This window comes from Cololabis saira, chromosome 20 (genome assembly GCF_033807715.1).
Source record: "Cololabis saira isolate AMF1-May2022 chromosome 20, fColSai1.1, whole genome shotgun sequence".
Lineage (NCBI taxonomy): Eukaryota > Metazoa > Chordata > Actinopteri > Beloniformes > Belonidae > Cololabis > Cololabis saira.
The window spans coordinates 3,490,312-3,515,243 of record NC_084606.1 but is presented as its reverse complement, the minus strand read 5'-3'; the positions used below and the strand labels follow the sequence as shown (position 1 = coordinate 3,515,243).

The 24,932-nt window shown below is 43.0% G+C and overlaps 2 protein-coding genes across 2 annotated transcripts in view; one reads left to right on the top strand and one right to left on the bottom strand.

The window, feature by feature from the left end:
• LOC133420919 (type II inositol 3,4-bisphosphate 4-phosphatase-like) overlaps positions 1-24,932 on the top strand; it is a 44,583-nt gene that overhangs the window by 16,838 nt on the left and 2,813 nt on the right. The window contains exons 7-10 of the mRNA XM_061710802.1: positions 4,182-4,322; positions 4,893-4,990; positions 5,083-5,180; positions 9,958-10,112. Coding sequence (XP_061566786.1) covers positions 4,182-4,322; positions 4,893-4,990; positions 5,083-5,180; positions 9,958-10,112 — 492 coding nt within the window. The remainder of the gene's footprint in view (positions 1-4,181; positions 4,323-4,892; positions 4,991-5,082; positions 5,181-9,957; positions 10,113-24,932) is intronic.
• LOC133420806 (tripartite motif-containing protein 16-like) lies at positions 17,322-20,685 on the bottom strand. The gene is made up of 2 exons (XM_061710641.1): positions 20,405-20,685; positions 17,322-20,173 (listed from the first exon to the last, which is right to left on the bottom strand). The coding sequence occupies exon 2, from the start codon at positions 20,087-20,089 to the stop codon at positions 18,677-18,679; it is 1,413 nt and encodes a 470-aa protein (XP_061566625.1). The 5' UTR covers positions 20,090-20,173; positions 20,405-20,685; the 3' UTR covers positions 17,322-18,676.

Genomic DNA, 24,932 nt, shown 5'->3' with positions numbered 1-24,932 from the left:
TAGCCCTCACTCACTACCACTAGCCCTTACCCACTACCACTAGCCCTCACCCACTACCACTAGCCCTCACTCACTACCACTAGCCCTCACTCACTACCACTAGCCCTCACTCACTACCACTAGCCCTCACTCACTACCACTAGCCCCACTACCACTAGCCCTCACTCACTACCACTAGCCCTCACTCACTACCACTAGCCCTCACCCACTACCACTAGCCCTCACTCACTACCACTAGCCCTCACTCACTACCACTAGCCCTCACCCACTACCACTAGCCCTCACTCACTACCACTAGCCCCACTACCACTAGCCCTCACTCACTACCACTAGCCCTCACTCACTACCACTAGCCCTCACCCACTACCACTAGCCCTCACTCACTACCACTAGCCCTCACTCACTACCACTAGCCCTTACCCACTACCACTAGCCCTCACCCACTACCACTAGCCCTCACTCACTACCACTAGCCCTCACTCACTACCACTAGCCCTTACCCACTACCACTAGCCCTCACCCACTACCACTAGCCCTCACTCACTACCACTAGCCCTCACCCACTACCACTAGCCCTCACTAACTACCACTAGCCCTCACCCACTAACACTAGCCCATACTCACCACCACTAGCCCTCACTAACCACCACTAGCCCTCACTCACTACCACTAGCCCTCACTCACTACCACTAGCCCTCACCCACTACCACTAGCCCTCACCCACTACCACTAGCCCTCACTCACTACCACTAGCCCTCACTCACTACCACTAGCCCTCACTCACTACCACTAGCCCTCACTCACTACCACTAGCCCTCACTCACTACCACTAGCCCTCACTCACTACCACTAGCCCTCACCCACTACCACTAGCCCTCACCCACTACCACTAGCCCTCACTCACTACCACTAACCCTCACTCACTACCACTAGCCCTCACTCACTACCACTAGCCCTCACTCACTACCACTAGCCCTCACTCACTACCACTAGCCCCACTACCACTAGCCCTCACTCACTACCACTAGCCCTCACTCACTACCACTAGCCCTCACCCACTACCACTAGCCCTCACTCACTACCACTAGCCCTCACTCACTACCACTAGCCCTCACTCACTACCACTAGCCCTCACCCACTACCACTAGCCCTCACCCACTACCACTAGCCCTCACCCACTACCACTAGCCCTCACCCACTACCACTAGCCCTCACTCACTACCACTAGCCCTCACTCACTACCACTAGCCCTCACTCACTACCATTAGCCCTCACTCACTACCACTAGCCCTCACCCACTACCACTAGCCCTCACCCACTACCACTAGCCCTCACTCACTACCACTAGCCCTCACTCACTACCACTAGCCCTCACTCACTACCACTAGCCCTCTACTCACTACCACTAGCCCTCACTCACTACCACTAGCCCTCACCCACTACCACTAGCCCTCACTCACTACCACTAGCCCCACTACCACTAGCCCTCACTCACTACCACTAGCCCTCACTCACTACCACTAGCCCTTACCCACTACCACTAGCCCTCACCCACTACCACTAGCCCTCACCCACTACCACTAGCCCTCACCCACTACCACTAGCCCTCACTCACTACCACTAGCCCTCACTCACTACCACTAGCCCTCACTCACTACCATTAGCCCTCACTCACTACCACTAGCCCTCACTCACTACCACTAGCCCTCACTCACTACCACTAGCCCTCACTCACTACCACTAGCCCTCACCCACTACCACTAGCCCTCACTCACTACCACTAGCCCTCACTCACTACCACTAGCCCTCACCCACTACCATTAGCCCTCACCCACTACCACTAGCCCTCACCCACTACCACTAGCCCTCACTCACTACCATTAGCCCTCACTCACTACCATTAGCCCTTACCCACTACCACTAGCCCTCACCCACTACCACTAGCCCTCACTCACTACCACTAGCCCTCACTCACTACCATTAGCCCTCACCCACTACTACTAGCCCTCACTTACTACCACTAGCCCTCACTCACTACCATTAGCCCTCACTCACTACCATTAGCCCTCACCCACTACCACTAGCCCTCACCCACTACCACTAGCCCTCACTCACTACCACTAGCCCTCACTCACTACCACTAGCCCTCACTCACTACCACTAGCCCTCTACTCACTACCACTAGCCCTCACCCACTACCACTAGCCCTCACTCACTACCACTAGCCCTCACTCACTACCACTAGCCCTCACTCACTACCACTAGCCCTCACTCACTACCACTAGCCCTCACTCACTACCACTAGCCCTCTACTCACTACCACTAGCCTTCACTCACTACCACTAGCCCTCACCCACTACCACTAGCCCTCACTCACTACCACTAGCCCCACTACCACTAGCCCTCACTCACTACCACTAGCCCTCACCCACTACCACTAGCCCTCACCCACTACCACTAGCCCTCACTCACTACCACTAGCCCTCACTCACTACCACTAGCCCTCACTCACTACCACTAGCCCTCACTCACTACCACTAGCCCTCACTCACTACCACTAATCCTCACCCACTACCACTAGCCCTCACTCACTACCACTAGCCCTCACTCACTACCACTAGCCCTTACCCACTACCACTAGCCCTCACCCACTACCACTAGCCCTCACTCACTACCACTAGCCCTCACTCACTACCACTAGCCCTCACTCACTACCACTAGCCCTCACCCACTACCACTAGCCCTCACCCACTACCACTAGCCCTCACTCACTACCACTAGCCCTCACTCACTACCACTAGCCCTCACTCACTACCACTAGCCCTCACTCACTACCACTAGCCCTCACTCACTACCACTAGCCCCACTACCACTAGCCCCACTACCACTAGCCCTCACTCACTACCACTAGCCCTCACCCACTACCACTAGCCCTCACTCACTACCACTAGCCCTTACCCACTACCACTAGCCCTCACTCACTACCACTAGCCCCACTACCACTAGCCCTCACTCACTACCACTAGCCCTCACTCACTACCACTAGCCCTCACCCACTACCACTAGCCCTCACCCACTACCACTAGCCCTCACTCACTACCACTAGCCCTCACTCACTACCACTAGCCCTCACTCACTACCACTAGCCCTCACTCACTACCACTAGCCCTCACTCACTACCACTAGCCCCACTACCACTAGCCCTCACTCACTACCACTAGCCCTCACTCACTACCACTAGCCCTCACCCACTACCACTAGCCCTCACTCACTACCACTAGCCCTCACTCACTACCACTAGCCCTCACTCACTACCACTAGCCCTCACCCACTACCATTAGCCCTCACCCACTACCACTAGCCCTCACCCACTACCACTAGTCCTCACCCACTACCACTAGCCCTAAAAATGAAGCAACAAACTTTAGGGTCCTTGTAATGTTCCCTAGGGATGGAGACACCACTTGCTTCGTCACTGCGTGGTTTACGTTCAGGTACGTAAGTGACTGCGTAGTTACGTTTGCACAAACGTCACACCATGTCAGGAAGCCCAGAGCTAGAAGCTGTTTTAATTTCCCCTGTAGTGCTGTTAATAGGCAACTTTATTAAGTTTTAATAAAGTTTTTAATAAAGTACCGTACGGCGCGCGTCGCCGCGTAACCTACGCCGTAGGCTCTGCGTTGGTGTAACGCGGAACCATAAATCAGCCTTTATTCTGGCGAGATCTGAAAAAACTTTGCGAGCAAGCGAGTGATTATATACATTCACTGAGTGAATATTACGGAAGTAAAATATATATTTCTCGCTAGAAATGTAATCAAAAAGCATTTTATGCAGAAACTAACTCAAAATATAGATTTTATTCACAAAAAATAGAGAAATGTCCCCCATGTTTTTTGTTTGATTCAGTCTGCAAATGATGACGTAAAGCATTCTGGGAAATTTTCTCTGGCCCTCGGTCAGCGAGTCAGTATCTGAAATCCCTCGCTCTGAAGGGCTAGATTCATACACACTAGCCCTCGTTTAGGCCACTACCCCTACATGCAAAGAGGAATTGGGACACCACTACCCTCACGGGAACGTGCAAAAATTTAGGGGTAGGGCTGAAAAGCATGACTAGGGGGGGATTGGGACGGGCCCAAAGTTCGGTTTCACCACAGTTTGTCTTCACTTCCCACCAGGGGCGAGTTCGTCGTCGAGGTGCCATTGCCCGTGGAAACCTTCAGCTCGTTACCCCAGCAACTGAAATGTGGGGGTTTGATACACGTGGAGCCCGTTTTGTTCAACATTGGAATCAACCAGCAGCAGAGTTTGGCTGAGAGGTACGAACACACTCGCACTGAACCCACCAAAACCCTCAAACCGCCTCTGAGACCTAACGCTTCCTCCTAAAAGCCCGATCCTGCAGTTTTTTGCATCGTTCCGGTGTTCTGTCAATCCATGCTACCCGTCGAATGTCGAGAAAAAAGTCGAAATGTCGAGAAAAAAGTCGAAATGTCGCGATTAATTGTTGAAGTACAATTTCGAGAAAAAAGTTGAAATGTTGAGATTAATGTTGAAATACAATTTAAAGAACGAAATACTTTTCGACTTTTTTCTCGAAATTGTACTTCAACATTATTCTTGACATTTCGATTTTTTTCTCGTCATTTCGTCTTTTTTCTCGAAGTTTATAATGAAAAAAAGATCTTCCTCCTCTAAAATATTATTTTTATTTTTCTCCTGATATTATTCTCTGAGCGTCTGTGAGATCTGATTTAATGTGAGTCCGCAGGAGTCGGTTGGTCTGCACATGCTCAGTAGGAATGGACAAATTGAATCAGAAACGACGGGTTAGAAGGTTTTCTGATGTCCAGACTGGTGGAACGGTCTCCTCTCTTGGTGTTTTCCAGGTTCGGAGACAGTTCCCTGCAGGAGACGTTGAATCAGCAGAGCTGTGAGCGTCTCAGAGCTTACTGTAACGCGCTGAGAGACGCTCTGCCTCACATGGGTGAGAATCCGTCCATCAGCGGGTTTTGAGTGTTTGAAACATGCCCAGAACGGGAACATGGACTGAAATGAAGCGGCTTCTTTCTCCAACAGCTGGTATCCAGTCGCTGCCGGAGCTGTTGTCGTCTCTGGATCGGAGCGTGGAGTCCAGGAAGAGGAAGAACGTGGAGGTTCTGTGGACGGCAGCTCTGGTAGGTTGCTCTGGGTAGCGTTGCCACCCATCCCGTGAAATACGGAATTGTTACGTCATTGGGAATTAAAAGTTGCATTCCGTATTGAACCAATACGGACGTATATTATGCTCTTATTTATTGATGTCATAATATACAGGTGAAGGTCGGAAAATGTGAATATATTGCAAAACTTCATTCGTAGTAGATTCAACTAAAGATGAAACAAATATATTATTTCCCACTACATTCAAAGTGAGATATTTCAAGCAATATTTCAATTTGTTATAATTTTGGTGATTATGGCTCACAGTTTATGAAAACCCCAAATAAAAAATCTCAAAAATGTATATATTTTATGAAATCAATAAACAATTCAATCATCATAATTATAACAAATAAAAGTTTAACATATCTTGCTTTGCATGTAATGAGATAATGTAATGTATTAGTTTCACTGTTTAAGTTGAATTATTGAAATAAATAACTTTTACACCATATTCTAATGTTCCGACCTTCACCTGTATCTATATTCTACATCTGGGCTGATGTGGAGAAACATAGCATAGGAGGCTATTTCAGTTGCTAGTATGGTTGTCTGTCTGTACAGTCATGCAAGTTCAATGCTATTAAACCACTTTAAACTTTAAATCAAAGCATTTAGTTTTTTCAGACAAAATAAACATGTTTCCTTGCATTTTAGAAGTTTTGGGGATGTCCCTTTTTTTGGCACCTGCAATGCTGAAATCGGGGCGTCCCTTATTTCTATTTCTGAAAGGTGGCAACCCTAGCTCTGGGAACCCCTGCGTCTCTTTTTGTGGTCTGGGTTTCGGTGAGTAATCCGGGACATCGTCAAATCGGCCTGAATGGTCTGTGGCCGGTACTCTGGGCATGTTTGACAGCCATGAGGAATCCCTGCTCAGCCAGTCCCAGTTCCTCTCATTTCTTATAAAAATACAACCAGAAACGTTGAATAGTCATGCAGAGAACATGTGAAGTAAGTAAATACTCAGAAACAATGAGCCTGGCATGTTTGATCAATATTCAAGTGTTTTGTCACTTCGTGTCTGAACCTTCTGAATTAAGTTGCTATGAGGACAAACTAATGTTGATATTTTAGAAGTTTGAAGTCGTGCGTAACCCCGATTCTCAGAGTAGCATGGGTGAGATGTCTCACAATGTCTCGGGGTTTGACACTTCCTGTTTTATTTTGAAGCCCATGTGTTTGTGTTTGAGTTCTTGTTTGACTTTCCTGTTTCCCATCTGCCCTGATTGTCTGCACCCGTGTCTCATTAACCCTTGTGTATATCTGGTCTTGTCTTTCCCTAATGCTCCCTGCTGGTCCTCCCTCCGTGTTTCCACGTTCAGGTTTTTGGTTCTTGTTTGAGCACTGTTTTTTTTTGTATCCTGCTCAGCAGCGCCTTTTGTTTGTTTAATTAAATAAATCACCTTTTGGGAACTCCTGCCTCCTGCTCTCCTGCATCTGGGTCCTCACATACCACATCGTGACAGAACGGACCAGCCAGCATGGACCCAGTAGGAGAACAGATTACCCTTTGGGAGTTTTTCCACCGGGAGGCAGAGAAGAACATGCCACGGTTCAAGGAGGAGGAGTCCCCCTTCTGGGGAACGCGCCTGGCCTTCGCTGGATCCAAGAGCATTCAGGCCCAGTGCAGGCGGAAGAGACGACGATGGCAGCAGCAACCCCTTCCTGTCCCTTTCGGGGTTGGTCCCAGATGCACCCGTCGCTGTTCCCGAAGTTGTCCCGGATGCACCTCAGCCGGCGCCAAGGACCCGGTGTCCCCTGAAGCCAGCCCCTCGGATTCTGTGTTCCCTGAAACTGGCCCCTCGGACTCTGCCTGCGCCCCAGCCGGTACCTAGACCCCTGCTCAGGACTCTGCTCAGGACTCTGCTCACGCCTCAGCCCAAGCCAAGTTCCCGTGAAAGGCCGTCTGCTCGGTCCCGAGAGTGTCCGTCTGAACTGTCTCGCCGGTCGGCCCGGCCCCGAGGACGGCCCCCTGAAAGTTCTTGCCGGTTTGCCCGGCCTAATGCCCAGGCCCCCCTGAGTTCTAACTGTGTTGGTACAGTGTCTGTATTCCTTGTTGTTGTATGATTTCACCGGGATTTGTTCTTATGGAATGGTGTGTTATTTTTATTTTACACTTATTTAAAGTGCTGATGGCTCTGCGAAAGAAGCTGTCTCTGAGCCTGTTGGTCCTGGCGTTAGCGGTCCTTGCGTTAGCGGTCCTGGCGTTAGCGGTCCTGGTGTTAGTGGTCCTGGCGTTAGCGGCCCTGTAGCGCCAGCCTGAGGGCAGCAGGTTGAATAGGTGACGTCCTGGGTATGATGAGTCCTTCACCATGTTTGTCGCTCTGCTAGCGAATCAATAGCTGGTGATATCGTCCAGGGAGGGTAGAGAGGGGATCGTCTGAGCTGTGTTTATGGAGTAAGATAGCTTTCAAAAAGATGTCCATGTTCTAAGTATTCGTATTCGTAATGATAAACATTTGTATGTAAATAAAAAAGTTGTACCCAAAATTCTGCTGTCACACACGAGTCTGATAAATTATGAGGGTTAGGATTGTTTTTATGCGAGTATGAATCTAAAAGCTTGTAAGCTAAAGCAGTATGTCTTTACGTCCATAAACATACAGTTTATGGAAGCCCATAAACTGTATATTATTTAAAACAGTACAATTTCATGAAATCAATAACCAATGTTCCCTCTAATTTTTCATGTATCTGGGCACACACACAAGCTCCCTGAGCAAACTGAGGACGACTGTGAGCAACATCACATATGCACGCTTTATTTTTAAGTATCTCATTACACTTAAAACAAGACTCGTCACTGGAAAAAACAACAATTTTCACCTGTTTCAAGTAAATTTTCACTTGAAATAAGTAGAAAAATCTGCCATTGGGACAAGATTTATCTTCTCATTACAAGCAAAAAAGTCACTGGCAGATTTTTCTACTTATTTTAAGTTAAAATCTACTTGAAACAGGTGAAAATTTCGACTTTTTTCTCGAAATTTTGAGAAAAAAAATCGAAATGTTGAGAAAAAAAGTTTTGAGAAAAAAGTCAAAATTTAGAGAAAAAAAGTCAATATGTCCAGAGAAAAGTTGAGATTTTGAGGAAAAAAAAGTCAAAAATTTTATGAAAAAAGTTGAAATGTTGACAAAATTTTGTTTTAATTGACCATTTTCACTTGTTTCTAGTCAATTTTCACTTGAAATAAGTAGAAAAATCTGCCAGTGGAACAAGATTTTTTTGCTTGTAATGAGAAGATAAATCTTGTCCCACTAGCAGATTCTTCTACTTATTTCAAGTGAAAATTTACTTGAAACAGGTGAAAATTGTCAAATAAGTTATTTTTCTGGTGTTATTTTTCTGGTGATGACTCTAAATGTTGAAATAGCAGTAAAACCACATTCATTGATGAAATGACATAAGGGATGGAAAGGAGGCATGACAGTTTTACAGGGGGGGGGTGATTTGGACCGTTTTTATTTCAGGGGGGGATGATTTAAACCGTTTTTATTTCAGGGGGGATGACTTAAACCGTTTTTATTTCAGGGGGGGATGATTTGGACCGTTTTTATTTCAGGGGGGGGGGTGCCATCTCCCCTCATCCCCCATCAACTCCAGTACTGCTGGTAGACACAGCAATGGTATGGATAGCTTTTAGCAGAGGCTTCAGACTTTCTCGTGTCCGGGATCCCCACAGGTCCTTGTATTCCCCAAATCCTTGAATACTTCTCCTCCTCTCGACTCGCGGGACCTCCGTAAACTGATTTATGGTTCCGCGTTACACCAACGCAGAACCTACGCCGTGGGGTACGCGGCGACGCGCATGTACGTTGCGCGTTGCCGCGTACCCTACGGCGTAGGGCTTGCGTCGATTTAGCGCGGAACCATAAATCAAGCTTTGCGAGTGAACGTCTCACGAGGGGCAGTCGCGTTGCGACGCCACTGTAGCCAAATCGCAAGGAGAGAACAGAGAACTGAGCTCATGAGAAGTCCCAGTACGCCAGAGGCTAATATTGAGAAGTGGGGGTACTCCGTACCGGCGTGTACCGGCCCACTTAAAGCACTGCGCTGGATAGACTTTCTTGTGCGCTGAGAATATGCGGGCAGTGCGCGATTGCGCACGCGCGCAGCTTAGAGGGAACATTGTCAATAACTAAATAAAAATAAATAAATGTTGGATGGGTGATTTACTTTAGCTGTGATGGTGCTTCCCCTGCGTTAGCGTTAGCGGTGTCAATGGCTGCACTGTTGCCATCCATCCTGGGCTTCGGGGCATCATTCGGGTTTCGATTGCTTTCCCCTGTTTCTGCCTGTGACGTCATTTCAACAGTTTTTCGACTCGTAGCCACAAACTTGAATTCGTGTTCACAGTGAAAACTTGTAGTCGTAGAAATTAGAGTTGTATTCATGAGACTTTGCACTCACAGCTTTTAGATTCATACTAACATAAAAACAATCCTAACCCTAATAATAATCACTCGTGTGTGACAGCAGAATTTTGGGTACAACTTTTTTTTATTTACATACGTTTATCATTACGAATAGTTAACATGGACTCATCTTTTTGAAAGTCATCTTACTCCACATGTGTTGATCATAGTGCATAATGCAGTGAAACCCTTGAAGGAACCTGGATGACTCAGTGTGTGTGTGTGTGTGCATGTGTGTGTGTGTGTGTGTGCATGTGTGTGTGTGTGTGTGTGTGTGTGTGCATGTGTGTGTGTGTGTGTGTGTGTGTGCGTGTGTGTGTGTTTTCCTATGTGCAGGTGTGCCGTCAGGTGAACGGCGTGCGACTGACGAGCTGCAAGAGCGCGAAGGACCGCACGGCGATGTCGGTGACGCTGGAGCAGTGTGCAATCCTGCGAGAGCGCCATGCGCTCGGCCAGCAACACTTCAGCACCGCGCTGGACTGCATGAGGAGGTGTGTGCGCCACATCCTTGTTCTGCCTCATTTTCTTTCTTTTGTCTTCTTTTCCTCTTATTGTTTTAATTAGGGAAGCCCCGATACCATTTTTTTCCACTACAAGTATTTTAATTTGTGTACTTGCCGATACCGAGCACCGATACGATACTTCTACCACAGAAATAACTAGGCTAAAAATGCAATGAAAAATGCAATGAATTGGAAGTTTTATTTGCAAAAGATAAAGTAAAATAAAAATAAATATAATGAGTAGAATAACTATATTAAACAAAAAATTATCTTTCTGTGTCAATAAAAAGTCTCCACACTGGCACTGTGTTCACATTTAAGAAAATATCAAACATATAACATATCAATGAAACATCAGTCTTCTCCAACTGACAGCGGCTGCTCATCCAGCGCTATATAATAATAATATATATAACGGCTTAGAGCCTCCGTTATTTCAACTTGTCTCTTGCCTTTGTCTGTTGCTTCTGCAGAACCTGAGCTAATGTTGTTGTGTTCTTGCAGTAGCATTAGCAAACTCCATAAACTCAGCTTTATGATGCGCCTTGAGATGTTTTATCAAGTTGCTGGTATTAAACGACCTATTCTCCTTTCCTCCTCTTGACACTTTAGCAGCACGTAGCTTGCAGTCTGTCTTGCTTCTGTCGTTGTCTCTTATTTTGAAATATGACCACACTGCTGACGTCCCGCTGCATTAATTGTTGCTATCTTGCCTGAAACGGCGCTGCCAGTCTCAGTCATGTATCACTCTCTTCCAGAGGTGGACAGAGTACTCGACCCCAGTACTTGAGTAAGAGTACAAATACTACTGGTCAAAATTTACTCCGTTACAAGTAAAAGTAGCTCAGTCAAAATATTACTCGAGTAAGAGTAGAAAAGTACTTGCTTTTAAATGTACTTAAGTATCCAAAAGTAAATGCTTTTAAATTTACGTAATTTACGTAAAAGTAAGAGTAAGAGTAAGAGTAAATTTCTTATTTTCCACATCAGTAAATTACTATATTTTTTCTAAATTAATTTAAGGATCTTTTAACTGTTGTTTCTGACAATTAACTCTTTGAAACCAGCTGCACTGATGTGCTGCTTTTAGAACCACAATGTTATATAAAACCTGCAGAAACACCAAAAACAAATCAAATGAATGGGATCATAAGAGGACAGCAGATGATGCAGAGTTTATTAACAATCATGAACTGAAACCAAATGAACCTGCACCATCCAACTAAGTCTGGACCCCCCTCAGAGATACTGCTTTACAAAAAACTACATCTCTGTTTCAATAACTCAATGTTGAAGTCACTTAACTTTACAGGAAGGACATGTACCAGTACAATATAGCAATATAGAGCATAACAAACTGTCTCCACATGTCTGTCTGAGAGCGTGCACTGTGATAGGTCTCCTCCTTTGACAAAAACAGCTTGTGTCCAATAGGATTTTAGGGAAGAAGAAAAAAGAGCAGACCTGAAAGTAACGAGTACTTTTCAGCCTTCCTAGAAATTTACTCGAGTAAAAGTAAAAATATTTGTCTTGGAAATGTATTCAAGTAAGAGTAATAAGTACCAAAGAAATCTAATAATCAAGTAAAGTACAAATCCTCTGGATATGTACTTAAGTACAGTACTCAAGTAAATTTACTCCGTTACTGTCCACCACCGCTCTGTTCTCATCACCATGCTGACTGCAGCTCAACATCTCCCCCTAGAGTCACTAATCAGTAACTACAACAACAATGAAGTGGTATCGGTGTGTGGTATCGGAGAATATTTGTGAGTACGAGTATATGAGAGCAGTAGCGGCCCCAATATCGATACCAGTATCAGTATCGGGGCATCCCTAGTTTTAATCTTTGTCTGCTTTTTTATCTCATCATTTATTCTCTCTTTTCTTTTCTTTTCTTTTCTTTTCTTTTCTTCCACCCTCCCTTTAATTTCTCACGTGAACACAAATACTCATCTACGTCCAGATCTCGTCTTTCCTGGGGGCAGATGCTGGGCTGTTATGCCCAGTCTGAGTTCACTATCTCTGGGTTAGAGCCAGGCGATCATCCTTCGGGTCTGCATGGCCCCCGGCTCCCTCTCTGTTTGGCCCCCAAGGCCCCTAGATGGCACCTTTACCCCGTGGCCTTCCTCCTGGTGACTTCTCATCTCCTGGTTCTCTGGCTCATCTTCAGCCTGGTGATACTGCTGGCCAAATACCAGTAAACCACCACAGACGGGGAACGCTGGACTGAAGCTATGCTAGCCATGTGCGTTTCAATTCTACCAGTTAGCTGTCAGGTTTGTCCGGGAGACTTATTAGCATGAAAGAGATACAGAACAACACCAACGAGTAAAACTGTCACATGGTGTCAGTAGGCGTGTTTTTAACGATGAATGTTCTCTGTACAGGTTGTTGTGCAACAAAGGGGGTGCTGGTTCAGTTATTAGAGAGGTATTAATACTGTAAGTAATAGGGGTGTAACAATATATCGTGCCACGAAATTTCGCGATACAAAAACGTCACAATACGTGTCGTGGAGGTGACAAAGTGTATCGCGATATAGGGTTATTAATATTAATCTATTGTGTTGACTAGAAACACCTCGACCCGCGGACCAAAATCTTACTCCGCTCAGAAGAAACTAGTCCCGTTTTGTGGTCCCGTTTTGAGCTCTGAACTTTTACTTATGTAAGGCTGGTGTAGAGTTAAGCTTTACCTTATTAAATTAAACCTTTTTCTGGTCGTGAGTAGGATAAACATGCAGGCAACTTCTGCTGAGCTCCAGTGTACTTTAATGTCCCTCAACAGTGTAGGATTTTAGAACATCAACACAGCACCTAGTGCCGCACTGTGGCGTATCACTCCGCCCAATCTAAAACAGACTAATCACTACAGATAAACTGACTAGTGTCATTATAGTCCCTGATTTACATCAGAATATAAAGAATATATTTATAAAATAATGAACCCTGAATTACCAAAATAAACTTAACAAAAATAAATCTCCTCTTACACTTATAAGGTGAGCATGAATCAATCTTTTTTATGATGTAAAAATTTTTTATTTACTTTTATTTATTTATTTAATTTTAGTTGTTAAATTAGAGAGAAAAAAGTCAAATCATACATGAGAGAAACTATTCAGTTTGTGGCTAAATATTTTTATTGTATGAAACTGAAGATCATAATACAAACCTGACATTTACTTTTAGTTCAGTTTGTGGAAAATGGTTGGCCTGGCTTTCTCTTTAAAACTTAAACAGTTATAAAGCATTACAAACTGGAACAATAGGGCAAATGCACAGTATTGTTTTGTATTTTGTGTCTTTCAAATAAAAGACAATTTTTTACCAGTCATATGTTTCTCATTCAAGGTTGTTAAAAAAATACTGCTATAATATCGTATCGTATTGTTATCGTGACCTCAATATCGTGTATCGTACCGTATCGTGAGATCGTTACACCCCTAGTAAGTAATAATTGTCTTACGATAGTTATCAATAATTGATAATGAAATGCACTTATCAAAATTAATTATCAAAATGAATCAATCAAAATGGGGCACCAGCTGACATTTATCAGGAAATAATAAATAAATATGAAAAATCCTTCTCAAAGGCCCTGTCCCAATACTACCACTACCCCTAGTTTTCAGTCCTACCCCTACATGTTGCGCGTTCCCGTGAGGGTAGTGGTGTCCCAATTCCTCTTTCCACCTAGGGGGAATAAAGAAAAGTAGTGTAGTGGCTATGAATCTGTCCCTACGGATGTAGGGATTTCCGATCCTCACTAGTTTGATTTAGGGACAGAAAAATGTCCCAGAATGCTTTTTGTCGTCTATTGCGGACTGAATAAAAAAAAAACCATGGCGGACATTTCTTATTTTTTAATGAATTAAATCAATATTTTGAGTTAGTTTATGCATAAAATTGCGTTTTGATTACATTTCTAGCGAGAAATATATATTTTACTTTCATAATATTCACTCAGTGAATGTACATAATCACTCGCTTGCTAGTTGTTGCGAAGTCTTTTCAAACCTCGCCAGAATAAAGGCTGATTTATGGTTCCACGTTATACCAACGCAGAGCCTACGGCGTAGGTTACGTACCCTACGCCGTATCACTTTAACATGTATGGCCCCCAGGGGCCACCAAGACCTCAAGGTCTCCAGTGGAGCGTGTCAATTATCGGAATTGTGGGTCAATCTGACAATTTTGACATTGTTGGCCCCAAGGGACCCAGAAACCTGCACGATCCCTCACATGCCACATCACAGTGTTTCGCCCAAGTCATGGTCCCAGTCCTGGTCCCCAACTGGTCCTACAAGTGTGTGTGTGTGTGTGTGTGTGTGTGTGTGTGTGTGTGTGTGTGTGTGTGTGTGTGTGTGTGTGTGTGTGTGTGTGTGTGTGTGTGTGTGTGTGTGTGTGTGTGTGTGTGTGTGTGATAATGGATAAGAGGACAAAGGTGATGAGGTGTAAGCAGAGAGCAGTACTAAATAATAAAATATATGAGACAGCCAGGAGTCCAAAGTTCAAGTGTGTTTCAGGACACATTAAGTATGAGTTCCAGGTATCAGTCAAAGCAGCTGCACTGGCAGTGATACTGATAGAAGATAAAGAACAGAGGGGGGGTTCCAGTTGACCCAGGAAATGAGGAAGCAGCCACACTTGGTAACTAAAGTTGCTTTGGACGATGAAAATTATGACTAAATATCATCGTCAAAAACTTTTATAACCTGAGGAAAACGAGAGGAGACGGAACCAAAATGCTGGTCATGTGACGATAACGGTAATTAAATAATAATGCAATATCATAGAGGAATAAAAACCAGACTAAAATGTACATAACACATAAAAGAGGTTCACATTAAAATTCTGCACACTATATATCCAACAAATGAATATTTTTCTAATATTGAAAATTACTGCACTTTTTGCAACGTGGAACAAGAAACAATAACTCATTTATTCTACCACTGTGCTCGATCTCTCAATTTCTGGTCTCCATTTTAACAATATTTAGTGTCTAAAATCAAGATAAACATCTCAACTGACTGTAGGAGTGTGATATTTTATTTTGTCCATGAAGAAAATGACATCACTTTTATTATAAACCTGTTCATTCTGTATGGCAAATTTCACATACACAAATGTAAATACTCCAAAACTCCTCCCCACTTTAAAGGTTTCTCACTTGAGTTTAAAGAGAACATTGAGGCCCGATTTACTAAGATCCTAAATAAAGAGTACTAAATTGCGTGTGCACTGAAAAAGTTTGCCCGTGCTGTTGTTGCGTGGTTTGCGGGTGATCAACTAAGATTGCGTGCGCAATTGATAACAGGTGCAAACAGCAGTATTTAAATGAGGTGTTGCGCGTCTAACGGTTTGCGGCGCAAACTTTGCGCCATGGAGAGTCTGGATGGAAAGCAGGATATAGTCGCAAGCGCAAAATGAAATTTGACAAGTTGGAGTTAGAGATATTAGTGGAAGAGGCAAATTGTTGTATTCAGCACCCCTGCCGTGAAAAGCACCCCCTCGTATATTCAATGATAAGTAGACCAAGAAAAAAACAACACACTGACACTTCAATATATTTATATATACACACTCACACAAACACATACTTAGGAGTTTATATTATATATATTTACAAATATTATGGAAGACAACACAGTAAGCAGGCTATTAATTAATGACATCAATAACCATTTACCCGATTTTTGTTATCTGTGACTGTGATTGTGGGAAAGTATGACTATTGTGGAATCCATGAGCGCATTTAAACATGAATCATTAACACAAAACTGGACGCTAAACAGAACATGGACAACAGAACATGAACAGAACACGGAATGAGAATATCATTTTTGTCAGACGAGGGGGTGCTTTTCACGGCAGGGGTGCTGAATACGGCACAACACCGGGGTATGACAACTGCAGAACAAGTATAGGCGCACAATGAGAAACACTTTTTTCTCCATGAAAACACGTGATTTATTTATTATCACAAATAAAAAAATGAATGTGCCTCCTGTGGCAACCTTTTGCTGAATAATACTCGATTTAACATTCAAATAAAATATTTCTCCTTTTGCATGTGGAGATTAGCACCTTCCTTTCCAACGTATTAAATACAGACGCAATCACAATCCGCGCAAAAACTTTCAGGCTTGGTAAATCTCATTGCGCGTGGTAAATGGACCAATTTGCATCTTTCCCTCCCAGTATTTAGCGATTTCTGCCGGGTACGCCCCATATTGATTATTCATCAGGGCAAAAGTACTAAATGAATAGCGTGGGCTATTTTGCTCATTTCAGAGACGCAGTCGTCTTTGCACGCCGTTAGTAGATCAGCTGGCACTTTGGTTTGTGGGTGCTGTCAAGTTTGCACACGTTTTTACACACGCAAACCTTTAGTAAATCAGGCCCTAAATCTCTTAAACTAATTGACACCGAACAAAGTATAACATCCAGCGATATATACAATACGTTTTTTTAAAACATGAATACTGTATTTACATTATACTTATTTACTTTTTCATTTTTCATATTGTATTTATTCACTCATTTATGTGTCATTTTCCCTACTTCTGTTAATTTCACTGGAATTTTATATTTATTTTTTGTTACATATATATTGGTGCACTTGTCTGATGTTCTTTGTACATAACTTCTTCTCAATAATAATAAAAAAAAACAAATAAAAAAAACTGCTGAAACATGGAGACCTGACCTGATCACATTGTTAGTAGTTATCCCTGAAAAGTAATCTGATTACGCTGACTAAACATTCATAAGTAGCTTGTGACAAGTTTTATTTTTGTTTTTATTAACTGTTTTAAGCCTCCTGTTAATGAAGAAATCATCAGTGTTTTCTATGTAAAGTAGCCTCAGGAAAATAATGTGATTAAAGTCAGTAAAGTTTGTAAAAAGCTTTTTGGTAATCATTAGTTTCAGGACCCCAGACAAAAAGGTTTAGTATAAAAGTATAAATGTGATTATTTCACTTCTATTTTTCTTCAACTATGTTCCCTTAAATGCAGGAAAATATACAAGAGTTTAAGAAAATGTATTGACACTAAATCTTAAATCCTTTTAATCTTTTGGCAGAATCGGGATGGATTTTCACGGACAAACAATTTATATTCAGACATGAACATGTTTCCGATCTGTATGAATCAATTTTATTGAATATTTAAAAAAAATGCTGATAACAGTAAATGCGTTTGCCCAAAGATTTGACAAAACCATTATGAGTAATATAATTATATCAAGTTGAGGACAAAATAAAAGAGTGAGTTTAAGGTTATTAAAAGTATAAAAGTAAGAAAAGTGTGTCGACAGGTTCAATCATAATCAGAAACATAATTCACTGTTCAATGAATTCACACATAGATTCAAGTGAAATTATTTCACTCAAAATATTAGTTATGTACAAAGAATGACTCATCACTTGATTTCATTATTATAATGATAATTTCACCTATTCATCAGTTTCAACAAGGGTTTTTGTGACAAACAAATACAAGTAAATATTTTAGGTGAATTAAAATAATCACTAGCAGTGAAACCCTCCATGGATGAACAGACACAGGAAATAGCCATCAAATCAAAATCAAACATAAATTAAAGCTGCAAACAGCAATGAACAGGCCCTTGCACGTGGAATTTGCACAGATAAAGGTCAAGGACTCAAAACTAAGTCCGATGACACAACCCATGACTCTTTATGTCAAACCATTCAAAAGTTATGGCAGAAAATAGGAACTATCAAATATCGACCAATCAGAAGATGGGGTGGGGCTAATTTGCACCAATTATGGTCAAGGACTCAAAACCGAGTCCGATGACACCACCCACAACTCTTTATGTCAAACCATTCAAAGGTTATGGCAGAAATTAGGAACTATCAAATATCGACCAATCAGCTAATAGTATCACTTCCTGTTTAACGTTGAAGTTTGACGTGGTGCCACGGCCACGCCATTTCACGAAAACTCACGATTTTGATAACTTTTCATCGTTAACGTCTTTTGTGTCTCCTGAGCGAGTTTTATGTCGAACGGACGATCTAGGAGGAGTTTGTTTGGGGCATAAATTGCCCCAAAATTAGACGATTAATTCAAAATGGCCGAAACCGAACAGGAAGTCGGCCACTTTGAATTAATCGTGTAATTTTTTTGGCACAGAGAGACTTTTCCTTAAGTTGCGACATGATACAGGTGTGTACCGATTTTCGTGCATGTACGTCAAACCGTATTGTGGGGCTTGAGTCACAAAGTTTTCTAGGGGGCGCTGTTAAGCCATTAGGCCACGCCCACTAATGCAAATCATTCAATATAACATTTTTCGCCAGGCCTGGCCTGTGTGCAAAATTTGGTGACTTTTGGGGCACGTTTAGGGGGAAAATAGGCCCTCATTTTGTCGGGAAAAAAAAAACGAGAAAAATTCCTATAGATACAATAGGGTCTTCGCACTGTCAGTGCTCGGGCCCTAAAAAAACATCCAAGTACTGGCCATGTAGAATGATTGACAGCTGATATGTAGCTAAGCAGTGAAGAAAAGTTCTCAGCAAGCAATAGTGGAAACAAACTCAGCAGTGTTTTCATCAGCATAATCAAGCCAGAGTCCGGCGTGGAGCGGCTGGGTGAAGGAGGTCTGGACTCTGTGGAGGAGGGTCATGGTCTCAGAGACGCTGTAGAAGGACAGAAGACCAGCTCCGTGGTCCAGGTACACTCCAACTCTGGTGGAAGGAGGACCTGAGACGCGAGTTGATAGTTGATAGTTGCTGTGGCAAACTGAATAACTGCTTGTTTCACAATGTAACGCCCAGGATTTGTCATTGTGTCCAAACCCACAGTCATCTGAGCTCCCTGCCCTGCTGATGTTCTTGTACGCAACTGCAACACGAATTCCTCCTCCTCTAAATTCCACCTCCCAGTAACAACGTTCGGTCACACTTTCTTTACTCAGCACTTGCCACCAAGTAGTGAATCTGTCTGGATGACTGGAAAGAGACTTTTGTCTGTTCAGTAGTGTTACTTTTCTGTTCCCATCAGACAGAAACAATTGTTCGTGAGCTGTGTTTGGATCCAGAGTGATGTCTTGTGAAAACTTTAAGAATCCAGCTCTGGTCTTTGGTTCTGGTTCCGACAGTAAAACATCCACTTCAGCCACTGACAGTGAGATGTTTGTCCACGTCTCTCTCAGAAGGTCCAGTAGTTTCTCTCTGGTCTCTGACACAGCTGCTGTCACATCCTCAAAGTATCTGAGAGGACGAATCTGGATGCTGGATGAGAGTGTGGAGCCACTGAGGGGTGACTGTGAGGGGTAGTTGTGGAGGAACTGGTTGTGGTCCTCGGTGTCTGAGAGCTGCTTCATCTCAGCGTCTCTCCTCTTCAGGTCAGTGATCTCCTGCTGCAGCTTCTCCTGAAGATCTTTGACTCGACTCACTTCATGTTCCTGCTGGGATCTGACCTGCTGCTTCACATCAGAGCTGCTTTTCTGGAGGAGACGGATCACCTCGTCGAAGCTCTTCTCACTGTCCTCCACTGCTTTATCAGCAGAGACGTTGATGTCCTCCACCTCCTGCTGAAGCAGCTCCACGTCTTTCTCTCGGCCCTGGATTCTCTGCTGGATTTGTTGTCGACTCACCTCCAGCTCCTTCTGCCTCTCAGATCTTTCTGTTGCAGCTGCAACTGTTTCATGACCTTTATGTTCATCCATTGAACACAGATAACAGATACTCTGCTGATCGGTACGACAGAAGATCTTCATCACCTCATGGTGGAGAGAGCAGATGTTCTCCTGGAGCTTCTTGGAGGGATCCACCAGCTGGTGTTTTTTAAAAGCAGGAGCATCATAGTGAGGTTGGAGATGTTTCTCACAATAAGAGGCCAGACAGACCAGACAGGACTGGACAGCTTTCACCTTCCTCCCAGTGCAGACGTCACAGGCAACGTCTCCTCCTTTCTCTGCCATTTCACCTCTCTGTGACTCCGTCGGTGTGTTTTACTTCCTTGAACCTAAATCTTGTTTGAATGCGGTCAACTTCAGGAAGATTATCTACAGGTGGAAAATATTAGAGACAGTTTCAGTAGGTTCAGAACAGAACAATGATCTCAAACACATCAGTAAATCTGCAACAGGAGGTCTGGGAAAGAAAAGATTGACTGGGATGCAGTGGCTCAAACTCCAGACAGAGATCCTGTGGTTAGGCCTCAGAAGATCTGGACTTAAATGCCTTCTAACATCAATAAACTGAGTCAATATTGCCTGGTTCCGTCTACCTCTTACTTTGAGATGCCCTGGAGGTTGTCTGCGGCGTCCTGGTGGTTGTGGAACTCTCTCTCTGTCTCTCTCTCTCTGTCTCCCTCTCTCTCTCTCTCTGTCTCTCGGAGACTGATGATGCAGCGTCGCTGGCAGCCGGGCTGTTCCCCCTTTCTGGTCGTCGTAGCCTGGTCAAGTCGTCTCGTTACGCACGGGCCCTTGTTCCGCTCGTCGAAGCGTCGGAATGTTTGTAAGACAGGCAGGAGTCCACAGTTCAAGTGTCAACACACATTAAGTATGAGTTCCAGGTATCAGTCAAAGCAGCTGCAGTGATACTGATAGAAGATAAAGAACAGAGGAGGGGGGGAGGGGAAGCGGCCACACCTGGTAATGAGGGAGCGTTGTGTGCAATCAGTCTCACAGCTGTCTGTTTGTTTGAAGTCTCCGAACAACTAGCCAAAACATGTCAATTATTGGAATTGTGGGTTAATCTGACAATTCTGAGATTGTTGGCCCCAAGGGACCCAGAAACCTGCACAATGCTTCAAGCTGCTTTCACATAGAGTGCGGTTTGCGCCGCACACACCGCCGGGTGGGCGCAGAGTCGCCGCAGAGCAAGGCGCGCATGCGCGCTTCATGCACATATTTGTTGCAAGTTGCTAGACGACTGAAAAAAGTTTTTCCGGTATGGCGCCCTTTTCCCACTCGTTGGACGTACAGTAGAGGCTGTAGAGGAGGAAGAGGAGACGAAGGAGGGTCCATGAAATCCTCATGAGAAGACAGGATTAAGGGGAATACAGGCTCGTACCACTTTTAAACACACCTGGTATGTCCAAATTCTGGGATATTTCTCTCCACTTTTGTCCCTTTTTGTTGAGGTCACAATGGGCCTGCAGTCTCCTATACCACAGCTCCTCACACAGCCAAGATCATTTTTTCCTCCATGTTGATCGTCTCTGATCTACAAGCTGCAAGTTTTTTTTGGACGCGCCGAGATGTCGTCACAGGGCGCACGGTGAAATTAAAAAATGTTCAATTCGGGCAGGCAAGCACGGCACAACGCCACGGCAGGCGCCCTCTTGTGCACTGCCGAGCTCGGCGGCAGAGCGGACTGCTCTTGTGCGGTGGTACCACATACAAAATGAATGGGAAAGCCGCGGCGGTCGCCGCTTTGCGCATTCTATGTGAAAGGGGCTTCACATGCCCCATCACAGTGTATTGCCCAAGTCATGGTCCCAGTCCCGGTCCCCAACTGGTGCTAAAAGTGTGTGTGTGTGTGTGTGTGTGTGTGTGTGTGTGTGTGTGTGTGTGTGTGTGTGTGTGTGTGTGTGTGTGTGTGTGTGTGTGTGTGTGTGTGTGTGTGTGTGTGTGTGTGTGTGTGTGTGTGTGTGTGATAATGGATAAGAGGACAAAGGTGATGAGGTGTAAGCAGAGAGCAGTACTAAATAATAAAATATGAGACAGGCAGGAGTCCAAAGTTCAAGTATCCTTCAGGACACATTAAATATGAGTTCCAGGTATCAATCAAAGCAGCTGCAGTGATACTGATATGATATAAAGAACAGGGGGGGTTCCAGTTGTCCCAGGAAACGAGGAAGCAGCCACACTTGAAGTCTCCGAACAACTAGCCATATTTTTTAAACGATAAAAGATATCATCAGAATTCCATCACTGTGAGAAAGTTCTTTCCTGGACACAATGATGAAATCTTTATGACAGTAGGGGTTATAATTTGGGATTTAGAGTGAACTAAATAGAGTTTAGATTATCTGTGCCGAACAAATGTGTTGTGCTCCCTCAGCAACAAACAAATAATAATAATTATTATTATTGTCAATAATAATAATTATTATTATTGTCAATAATAATAATAATAATAATTATTATTATTATTATTATTATTATTATTATTATTATTATTACACAGTTTAATGAAAACAAATAAATATGACTAAGGTAATTAATTAAAAAAAATAATCTACTATCATATATCATCATATTGATTGTTTACATGCCATCAGAGGGGTATTCCAGGAAGCAGGTTCAACAAACTCCGAGTTTAAACCTGAACTCCGAGTTGACTTATCCTGAGAAAGGAAACTCAGAGTTTTCGGTTCCAGAACAGCTGATGTGAGTTAGTTCAATCAACTCTGAGTTTGTAAGCTCGAGCTAAGCACGTGCGTGAGGGAAATAAAAAGCCATCATCAGTAGAGCCCTGAAACAAGGATTCACCATGGCAACCGGCGACAACAAAAGATCCACATACTTTTTCTTTTTTTTTTTTTTTACTTTATTTAACATTTCAATTTACAAAATCCCTTTGAGGAAACATTAGTTTGCATCTGAAGATCCACATACTTCACGCCACTGGAGTTAGAAGTGTTAATACGTGCGTATGGCGAGTATGAGAGCATATTTCGGAAAAAAAACAGCTGCAGCAGCGAAGGAGGGAATTGGCGTGGGAGAAAGTTGCTGCAGTCAATGTTTAAGTTTGAATGCAGTATTTATTTAACATTTAAGCACACTGTCTTATAATATTACAGATGAAAACAGTGGAATGGTATTGAATGAAATGTTATTGTCATTTAGATCAGGGGCAGCCGCCACACCTCGGCTTCAGGGGAAAATGTAAATGTTTTTTTTATTTTTTTTATACATTTATGGAATTACTCTGTGTCTATTTGTATTGATTTATTCCATTACCTAATATATATAAAATAACTACAAATGCATATCAGAACAACATGATGGATTTCACTAGGTATTATCTTTCCCAACACTTGTACCCCCCTCATATGTTGAAATGGGATGTCCCAGCGTCCCTGACGACAGTGGTCGCTATCAATCTCGTTTTTAGCTCTGCAGTGTTACTAACTTACAAAAATGAAAAGGAAGCAGACAACCACGCAATTTAAAAAAAAAAAGAAAGAAGGCAAGTGATGGTCCAATGTTACCCCAGCAGCAGAAGGTGCTCCCATTAAAACCTCATTAAAACACTGCTAAAACAGCGTTAAAAACGTGCTTTTACAAACTGACAGTAAAAAACAGTACCTTGTGTGACAAAAACTCATAATTCAGCCACTATAACAAAGAATAATATGTAAATAATTATGTGATAATCCGTGTATATATCACGACCACGGATCCCATTGACTTTGCATAGTACTATATCTGTGGTGCTCCCATTAAAACCTCAATAAAACACTGCTAAAACAGCGTTAAAAACATGCTTTTACAAACTCACAGTAACAAACAGTACCTTGCGCATCAAAAACGTATAATTTAGCCACTATAAAAATAATAATATATGCATAATAATAATGAAATAATCCGTGTATATAACACGACCACGGATCCCATTGACTTTGCATAGTACTATATCTGTGGTGCTCCCATTAAAACCTCAATAAAACACTGCTAAAACAGCGTTAAAAACATGCTTTTACAAACTCACAGTAACAAACAGTACCTTGCGCGACAAAAACGCATACTTTAGCCACTATAACAAAGAATAATATATAAATAATAATAATGTCATAATCCGTGTATATATCACGACCACGCCTCCCATTGACTTTGCATGGTACAATATCCGTGGTGCCCACACGGAATTATACCACTTTCCGTGTTGGTACCACGGAAAATAGTGGTGAGAGGTCGTGGGCATTTCACGGATTTTTGTGAGATCAGGTTGAGAAAACCCCTTCAAACTCTTTTGGCAGAATCGGGCCGGATTTTCACTGACAAACAATTTATATTCAGACATGAACTTTCCGATCTGTATGAATCAATTTTATTGAAGATTTAAAAAAAAATGCTGATAACAGTAAATAGTTTGCCGAAAGATTATAACAAAACCATTATGAGTAATATAATTATATCAAGTTGAGGACAAAATAAAAGTGTGAGTTTAAGGTTATCTTTAAAAGTAAGAAAAGTGTGTCGACAGGTTCAATCATAACCATAATCAGAATTCACTGTTCAATAATTTCACACATATATTCAAGTGAAATTATTTCACTCAGAATATTAGTTATGTACAAATAATGACTCATCACTTGATTTAATTATAATGATAATTTCACCTATTAATCAGTTTCAACAAGGGTTTTTGTGACAAACAAATAAAAGTAAATCGTTTAGGTGAATGAAAATAATCACTAGCAGTGAAACCCTCCATGGATGAACAGACACAGGAAAGAGCCATCAAATCAAAATCAAACATAAATTAAAGCTGCAAGCAGCAATGAACGGGCCCTTGCGCTTGGAATTTGCACCAATAAAGGTCAAGGACTCAAAACTAAGTCAGATGACACCACCCATGACTCTTTATGTCAAACCATTCAAAAGTTATTGCAGAAAATAGGATCTATCAAATATCGACCAATCAGAAGAAGGGGCGGGGCTAATTTGCACCAATTATGGTCAAGGATTCAAAACCGAGTCCGATGACACTACCCACGACTCTTTATGTCAAACCATTCAAAGGTTATGGCAGAAAATAGGAACTATCAAATATCCACCAATCAGCAATCAAAATCTCGATTTTGATAAC

What these genes read in the sequence shown, in the direction of transcription:
- LOC133420806 (XM_061710641.1), bottom strand. Translation starts at nt 20,089, where the DNA reads ATGGCAGAGAAAGGAGGAGACGTTGCCTGTGACGTCTGCACTGGGAGG.